This window comes from Lactuca sativa, chromosome 1 (assembly GCF_002870075.4).
Source record: "Lactuca sativa cultivar Salinas chromosome 1, Lsat_Salinas_v11, whole genome shotgun sequence".
In the NCBI taxonomy this organism is placed as follows: domain Eukaryota; kingdom Viridiplantae; phylum Streptophyta; class Magnoliopsida; order Asterales; family Asteraceae; genus Lactuca; species Lactuca sativa.
The window spans coordinates 207,348,344-207,357,618 of NC_056623.2; the positions used below are offsets into that span (position 1 = coordinate 207,348,344).

Below are 9,275 nucleotides of genomic sequence, written 5' to 3' on the forward strand. Positions count from 1 at the left end.
TTTATTGCTTATTGGTTATTTACACCATAATAAGCTAAGTTTAAGTGTTTGGATATAAATGTATAAAAATCAGCTTATTGTGATAATGATAACTTAAATAAACTGGTTTTAATAAGCATCCACCTTGATTATTGCTTATTGCTTATTTCCATCTATAATCTAATTTATCTAAACATCTCCTGAGTAGGAAAATCCATATCCGTAATTTTGAAAATGACTAGACTCTATTCATAAAAATCAAGAAACCATTGGGACTAGATTTGCAATTTCTCTTTATTTTATTATATTTTACAATTTAAAGAAAAAAAAAATAATAGTAAAGGTGTGTCCCTAAGGATTAAATGGAATATCACTTCCAAAAGTAATTTGTAGGATCAAGAACTCAAGATCGATCAAGGCAGTACATAGGGTTTGACAGAATCTTGAAAGACTGACTTCGATTGATTTCATTCAATGATTCCAAATTGCTTTTGCAATCAACCCAACGTTTTCAAGGTATCGATTCTCCTAAATCTCATACAATTATTCTTCGCTTCGCCATCTTCCCTACAAATTAACCGATCAACAATCTTAATTCCTCAACACATCCATCAAAACCCCAATTCAATTTCATCTCCGATGCCTGTAAATCCTCAGAAGCAGCTTCGGAGGCTCCCACACGTTTTTAGCCAAGTTCTCGAGCTTCCTCTCCGATCACACGCCGATGTTTCAATCGAAGATAGATCCGATTCTTACAGGTTTACAGCGAACATTGAGGACAACGCCTTTTCCGGTCAGGTAAGGGCTCATGCCGTGAAGATTCACCCGGAGGTGACGAAAGTTGTTGTCAGGGGAGGAAATGGATTTGGAGAGGTGGAGTTGTTTTTGGATAAATTGGAGGTTGATGTGTGGAGATTTCGGCTTCCGGCGACTTCACGGCCGGAGTTGGCGACGGCGGTGGTTGTAGGACAAGAGCTTATTGTTATAGTGCCGAAGGGAAGTCCGAGCAGCCGGCGGCAACCTTCAAGATCATGGTGGTAGAGGGCGGAACAGAGTGTAAAAATTATAGATTGCAGGTTATGCAACTGTTAAGTGATATCCCTTGTAGAAGATGACTAGAAAACCATGTTTAGTCTCATCAAAATGCTGTTAAAATCCATGTTTACACTTAGGCTGAAAAATAATAATATACTATTCATAAATCACAATAATCTTAAAGATGAAACAATTTTGTTTCTTTGATGATTTATTTAAGGTGTAAATTAATATGGATATCACTAGATTTAGAAAATGAAGTGGATGAGGTAGTACCACAAATGAACTATAACATCCTTAGTTTCGTCGATCCTAATAAAATGTTATAAATACAATATATGATAATATGTTAATTTTCGGTGTACTTAATGGACTTGTACTATGTGCTTAAAAGATGATTAAGTTAACTCAAATTTTTTTTTGAGTTGATTACAATTTAATGTGTGATGAGATAATAAACTAGATTTTCGATGAACAATTTAAGATAACGTTTTGATAATATAGGTTATAAACTGAAAACAACTTTTCAGTTAACTCCTCAAACACAACCCATGATTAAAAAAAAAAAAAAAAAGAAAAAAAAAAGAAAAAGAAAAAGTGCATATTAGTGTTGTTATTACCCGAAAATTTTGAGAAATTCTAGTCATAAAACATAAAATACAATTGAAATGAAATAAATAAAGTGTTGAACATGAAAAGACACAAATATTTATGTAATGCTGCTATCATTTCTAATAAATGAAAATAATTTTATCATATTTCATTATTTCTTTTAATTTGCCCTATGTCAATTTATGGTGATTTAGAGCTATATATATTTTTCACTTGTCAATTGTTATTACTTTATTTTTTATTCTTCAATATATCATTAATTTATTTCCATACATTACATATCTATCTCTTCTAATAAATGAAACAAAAAAATAACACGTGTTAGTTTTTTAGAATGTCTCTTTACACGTGACATTTTTCTAGGATTTTAATTATTTCATTTTTTTGTAACAAATCAAATTCAATTCCAATTTTAAAAATATAAAATCATCTCCTAATAACATTATTATGTTTATTTTGTTTAACAAACTAATTCATAATTACTTACAATCGACAATATATTTGTTTTTTTTTTACATTTATTATTTTTTTTTATCTATATATATTAAAAGTTTAAATATACCGACCGTGGTTTCAACGGGTTATAACCTAGTACCATAATAATTATATTAATTTTAAATTTCAAATTTCAAATTTCAATTTCATTTTCGACTAAATTACAGTTTAAACCTTCGTATTTAACATTTTGTTATAGTTAACATGTTTAGTACACGGATCTAACAACTAAACACATAATTTTAAATTATTTATTTTTCACATTTTATTTATTTTTAATTTTTTTCTTATAATTTTCACTTATTTCAAATATCAAATATAAACAAACTTTTTGTATACTGTTTCGTATTTAATATTTTGTTTTAATCAAACCGTATAATATACGAGTTTCACACGTATCTAGTATATCATCAAAGAATTTTGAGAAATTTAAGTAGTGTACAAGTCATAAAGCAAAATTCAATCTTTAATCTATTTTCTAGTCGTGTAAGAAAAATTAGATAATTATCTCTCGTAATATTATTTTTTTTATCTTTTATGAGTTGAGTGTTGGAAATTCCATGTTAAGCCCGTATATGCGATTGGGTTGCACAAAATATTTTGGGCCTAAGTTTGCAATTTAAATCACTTCGAAATTACAGTCAGCATTTTTGCCCATAGGCCCAAAACAAGAGTACCATATCTATCCATCTCAAAAGTCAAAACCCTGTGTCCACTTGAGATATGGATTTAATTAAAACGTTATCATAGTTAAATATATATAAAAAGACAAAACTGTAAATTTGGTCCTTGTGATTTGCAAAAACCTTTGGATGAGGTCCAAAAAGTTTTTGGCTTGCACCGAAGGTCCAAAATCAAGGTTTTTCTGGGTTTTTGGTCCAAAAAAACTTAAAAAGTCGATTTTACCCTTTTTAATTTCTTTTTTCTATTTTCTTTATTGTTTTTGGTATTTAAATAATTAAAAAAAATAAAAAATAAAATAAAAGGCGTTCGATTCCACGTGTACTCTCTTTTCTCTTTCTTTCGTCTTCTCACCGATGAATCCAGCTTAGCTACTTCTTCCCAACATTGACTCTCAAACCCTAAATTCAAATCCCAATTCTTCAAATTATCAATTCTATGATTCTTCAAATCTTCAATCTTCTCCTGAGGGGACTTTGATCGAGCCATGGATTCTTCTTTATCTTCATACTTCGATGAATTGCACATCTTCAACTTCTTTTTCTTCTTCTTCTTTTTCTTTTTATTCTCTCCGCCTTGTTCTGCATTTCCCGACTTGGATAATGAACTACACAGCTTCAATTTCTTCTTCTCTACATCACCATTCTCATTCAGACGCTCCTTTCTCTTCTTTCTGTCACTGGTCATTAATCCCTTACCTTTCTTATCCCCAACCTTCCATACATTCTTTCTCCTGTACAACATCTTCTCGAATTTCCAAGATGGAACACTCGTATCGATAACAGTAACCTCTGTTTGCGAATACGCGGTTAGATCCCAATGGCCTTTCTCCTCCTCCTCAACATGTCCAGTCACCTTCAACTCTCGATTGACTTCCTTTGCTGTACGTCGATTGCTCAAAGTCAACGGAAATGGCGACGACGACGGCGGTGGCGAGGAAACCCTGTCCTTTCCAACAGGCACGTTCTGAACATTCGAATTTGTAGAAACAATACAGATTCTAGGGCACTGTTGCTTCCTACAGCTCTTTTTCCTTTTAATTCTCGATAAATCCTGAAATTCTCCCATCTGAAACAGCTCCGATAGTACATTATTTATCACTTCACGACCTTGGATAGCTCCACTATCATCCCGTTTGTCAAGTTTGGGTCTTTTATCGGGAAGCGAAGGATCCGTCGACGTTTGGGGATCAATTTTGTCGAGGGAAATGGAGAGGAAGTGCTCGATGTTGATGTTATCGGAGTTTGGAAATCCTCTGGATGAACAAAGGCGGTTTAGCCATTTGGATGACTTGGAGCAGAGCATTGGTTGTGGACGAGGAGAAGATTGAAGATTTGAAGAATCGTAGAATTGATAATTTGAAGAATTGGGATTTGAATTTAGGGTTTGAGTGTCGATGTTGGGAAGAAGTAGCTAAGCTGGATTCATCGGTGAGAAGACGAAAGAAAGAGAAAAGAGAGTACACGTGGAATCGAACGCCTTTTATTTTATTTTTTATTTTTTTTAATTATTTAAATACCAAAAACAATAAAGAAAATAGAAAAAAGAAAATAAAAGGGCATAATCGTCTTTTTAAGTTTTTTTGGACCAAAAACCTAGAAAAACCTTGATTTTGGACCTTCCATGCAATTTGGAAACTTTTTGGACCCCATCCAAAGGTTTTTGAAAACCACAAGGACCAAATTTGTAATTTTGTCATATAAAAATACACATCGGTAACAAAATACAAAATTCGAAAATCACACTGAAACCAATTTCCATCTTTTCATTTATTTTGGAAACAATTACAATCAAATATGAGATACAGCATGTATCTTGCAACAAATTTCATTCAAATTTACAAGACTTGAAGGATTCTCCCATTGCAAAAGTTCTATAACCCCTTTCTCAATCTCCCTCGTCTCCTTCACTAAACCTCTCAAGCAAAATCCAATCGCACTTAAACTCAATACAAGTTCATGCTCCTTCACTTCCTCACACCCTTCTCCAATAACAACTTCTTGTGATCTTTTTAGATATGAATTTACTACATTCTCCATCTCATCTTCCCCATTTAATCCATGTTCATACAACTTTGAAGGGGTAATCGGTAATTTCCCCATCTCAACATCACTACATGTGTCAAAAGCACCACTCTTTTGAACCTCCTTCTCAAGTTTGTTTAGTGATTTGACCAAAACAAGCCTCTCAAAACACTTAAGCGAAGGGTGAATCATTTCTTTAAAGATCTCCACCTCATCTTCAAGTGTCTTCATGCTTAAGTTTTCTTGTGTTAAATGATGATTTGCATGGTTCAAAAAGACGAAAAGACCCTCCATGTTGGACAAACTCTTCAAGAGCTTACTATAACAAGCACTATTAAATGGCAAAAACCAAAAGTTGGGTTCCATTGTAGCCTCCTCGATGAACTTTTTCAATTCATTCACATTAGATTTAAGTTTCCTTTGACAATCTCCGAAACAATCTTGACTTTTTCCTCCAAGATTCAATGTGTTTACACACTCGTGTAAAACTTGAAGACTCTTGGAGAGTTGGAATTTCGCTAGAGTCGAAGCTCTAGTGGGTCTAAACATGAGTTCGACAACAATTGAACAAGATAATCCAATGAACGCTTCAACAATTCTAATGATTGCGAATTCTGTTGGAGAACCAAAATTCTCCCTTCCGAGAATTAAAACAGCTCCGATTACAGCTGACACACCACCAGCAGGACCATACATTCGACTTCCCCTAATCAAACTACAGAAAATGAACCATGGAAGAAGAATCAAGAACCTTACTTTAACATATTTCTCAAGAACAAAACAACCCAATACTCCATAAACAGTTCCTAACACAGTGCCTTGAGCTTTGAGATTTGAAACCCTAAAAACAGCTTCTCTTGAAGCAGCAAAACTAATCGCAACTGGAAGTCCAGACCATATCCCGTTTTCTTTGCTGTAGATTAATCCAAATAGAACAGCGAAACCTACCGATAATGAACATTTCAATGCTAACACGAACCTTCTGTGCATCAGAAAGGTGTTGATCGATTCAAAAAGATCGAATTGTGGATCCTTTTTGTTCTTCTGCCCTTCGCTTGAAAATGAAGGCGCCTTTGGTAGAGAATTATCTGTCAATGTCATCTTTCTTTCAAGTAATTTGGAACAGAATAAGAAGAAAAAAGAGGACAGATCTTTGTGGGTTTGAGGGAAGGAATGGAGGGAAAACGTTGGATTTTCGAGATTTATTTCGGGAAAAGTTGCGGAATCGAAAGGCATGCAAGATTTTAGTTGGTCGAAGGTTATGGTGATGTGTTGTAGAAGCTTATGCAAGTTATCTTTTAGATCTTGATCGAGGATTTGAGGTGGAAATGAATGAAAATGGGATAAACCCATTTCTAGCCCTTGTATTGGCATCTCTATATCTTCCAACTTTTGTGCTGTATTCATGCAGTAGGGTTTCAAGAACTCTATTGGAAGTGTCTCCCATTTCATGCTTTCCTACACAAGAAAATACCATCGTATATAGATGATTAATTAATAAGCATAAAAAGAATTTTCAAATTCATTGAAACCCACAATAAAATATTGAGTAAAAATACACGAATGTCCCTATGGTTTTGGGTAATTTGCATACAGTTTGTTTTTGTTGCGCGTTTGATCTTTGTCTTATCTAAAAAGATTATTTTGCCCCTGATTTTTTTAATTTATTTAAATAAGATGTGGTAGGTAAGGTAAGGTAATCCGAGGCGGAAGTGTGGTTGTGGTGTATTTATTTTAGTAAATTAAAAAATCAAGAACAAAATAGTCTTTTTATGTAAGACAGGGACCAAGCGTGCAAAAAAAAATAAATAGTAGAGACCTTTCAAGTTCAAAAAATAAATTAAAAACCAAATATGCAAATTACTCTGAACCATAAGACCATTCTTATGATTTACTCTAAAATACTCGACTTTTCAAAGGAATTTGAAATTGGTGGAAATTGGAGCTTACTTTCTTGGATTTGATGGCATTTAGGAGTTTTGTTCCATTAATGGAAAGAGACTTGGCTTGTGAGACGAAAGAGTGTGCTCTTCTATTGTCTTCTGCACAAAATGCCTTTACACACAGTTCTACCCTCTCTGAAGCATTATCTGCATAAAGCTTGCACTTCTTCTTCACCTAAAATAATTCACAAAATAATATCATCAACCACTATTTCACAAGACATTATGTATGTGTATGGTGCATGATGTTTCATGTATGCATGCATGTATGGTGTTCGTGTATATGTATTGTACGTGTATTCTGGGAACGACGTACTTTGTTGACTGGAGGTTTAAAGTGTAATATAAGTGGATTATAACCAAGAAGAATATAATATGTTAATTACAACTATTCTTGTATAAATAAATTTTAGTATACTAAAGGTTTTGTAATTTCAATCGACAATCCATCATCCTATTCCACTTTTCCCTCTTTGGTCACCTTTAATTGTTTTAAATTCCTATAGTCCATTTCTGGAAGAAAAAAAAAAGCTAAGTATATAGGATTTCAATTTGATATTTGGTCTTTCAATAGATGTTTACCCATACATAAAAATAAAAAAATACATAAAGAGTTTGAAAGACACAAAGGAATTTATTTGTAGACAAAATTTGATATCATTCACGTACAGTACTATATTTTGTCGTAAGTAAGAGTCAAAAAATATTATTGAATTAAAAAATGAGTAGATATGCACTTACACTATTCATTCTATGCCAAACAGTTTATTAAAATACATAACATATTACATGCATATCTATTCTATTGCTACATTTAAATTTATTGTTTTCCTTAAACAGTAACACTCTTTTATCAAATTAAAACAAATTGCATATCTACAAATTAACAAAACCTTTTACAAAATTAAAGTGCCTTCTGAATATCATTTTCTTGGTAAAAGTTTAGACAACAACATAACATGATAAAAATGTTTAAAGTATCATTTACGATCATTTTATCAAATCACAACTGTATCACGTTTTAATTCTATATTATAAAAGAGCAAACAAAATTGCACATAATACACATGAATGTTCATGTTTTATATTTCTTCATGCTAAAAGTAGCATTTTTTGACGTCAAAAATAATTTTATATTGCAGCTAGCAATGATCTAGAAACAGAAATATAGGGAATATATACAAAGAAGTCAAAATACATTATTTCTCAAGGCTATATATTTAACTTTTAGCAACTTTAGAATGAAAAAAAAATGGCTTTGGATTTTTATAGTCACAACATAGATTTTTATCGAGTGCATGTTTATCAATAGTAAATTTACGATGATACAAACAAAATCTAGGAATATCAAATTTCGGCGGTTTAATTACCTGACACGTAGCCAAACCAGGATACGGAAGCAACAACGCAAGAACACAAGCCAACACCCCAATGGCGGTGCTAGCTGCCACGTGTACAGGATGCATGACTGGATCAGTCTCACCACCCTTATCATACGCCACCACGTAGATAATCACAATCTGCCCCAACGCTATTCTCTTCGACACCAAATGAGTCTTATGATCCGGCAGCATCACCACGAACGCCGCCATACCCACCACCACCGCAGTAAGCGCCGTCGTCATCCGTGACGGCTCTATCGCCCAAAGCCCGACGATTGCCGGAATAACTGTTAAAACAGTCGCACAGAGAGCGTCCCAGCAGCCGCGAAGTGTGTCACCGAGGGAAGCGCCGGTGACGATGAGAATGACAGTGACGTAAGAGAAAGCTGGAAACGCAACTTGGCTGCGGAGGGAGGAGGGACCGAAGAGGGTGGCAACGGCTACGATTGAGCAGGCGACAGCCGTGCGGAAGGAGGCGGAGAGGCATGAAAGCCATAAGGAACGGGATCGGGGATTAAGTTTAAGCATGGAGGTTAGCATTGTGATTGATTAGTGGGGTTAATCAAGAAGATTAGTGTTAAGAAAGAATGAGAAAGGTGATGCAAGCTAGGAGATTGAAGGGGTGTATTGGTGAATTTATACATGAGGCTTAATGGTGGACCCCATTATGTGGGGATTAAATAAAATAAAATAAAGGTATTAAAAATAAGGGATCCAGATCCTTAATACCATGCATACATGTAATTAAATCCAAGAAATATAAAGACTAATATCATGGCTCCTGAGGTGTTTAAAATATACGTATCCAAGAAAACAAAATATATTAGGAACTAAATCAGTAAGTAACAAAAAACCATAAATTACATAAGACCAACTCTAGTGAAAATTAGGATATTAAGCTCTATAAAAATCATAAAATTTATTCATTCAGTCTTCCTAAAAAAATATAAAACTCACTCGTATCCAGAAAAAGTTTACAAAATTTTGAAAAATTATCCCACCACCGGAAAAGAATCGACAAATCTCACCGATAGATATCTTAGACGACGAAATACTCACAGCCGTTCACAAATCCACCAAAGACCTCTGTACGTACTATTTCTATTCTCCGCCTTGCACTTATC

General features: G+C 33.8%; 3 protein-coding genes across 3 annotated transcripts; 1 reads left to right on the top strand and 2 right to left on the bottom strand.

Annotated features, from left to right (window-relative positions):
- The first annotated feature begins 323 nt into the window (after window positions 1-323).
- On the top strand, window positions 324-1,228 carry LOC111901379 (uncharacterized). The gene has a single exon (XM_023897230.3). It carries the CDS (start codon window positions 454-456, stop codon window positions 1,018-1,020), a length of 567 nt encoding a protein of 188 aa, XP_023752998.1. The 5' UTR covers window positions 324-453; the 3' UTR covers window positions 1,021-1,228.
- Window positions 1,229-2,199: 971 nt separating this feature from the next.
- LOC111901389 (uncharacterized) lies at window positions 2,200-4,107 on the bottom strand. Its single transcript, XM_023897240.2, has 2 exons — window positions 3,157-4,107; window positions 2,200-2,214 (listed from the first exon to the last, which is right to left on the bottom strand). Exons 1-2 carry the CDS (start codon window positions 4,105-4,107, stop codon window positions 2,200-2,202), a joined length of 966 nt encoding a protein of 321 aa, XP_023753008.2.
- Window positions 4,108-4,547: 440 nt separating this feature from the next.
- Window positions 4,548-8,755, bottom strand: LOC111901378 (uncharacterized). The gene is made up of 3 exons (XM_023897229.2): window positions 8,140-8,755; window positions 6,777-6,944; window positions 4,548-6,284 (listed from the first exon to the last, which is right to left on the bottom strand). Exons 1-3 carry the CDS (start codon window positions 8,689-8,691, stop codon window positions 4,593-4,595), a joined length of 2,412 nt encoding a protein of 803 aa, XP_023752997.1. The 5' UTR covers window positions 8,692-8,755; the 3' UTR covers window positions 4,548-4,592.
- Between the last annotated feature and the right edge of the window lie 520 nt (window positions 8,756-9,275).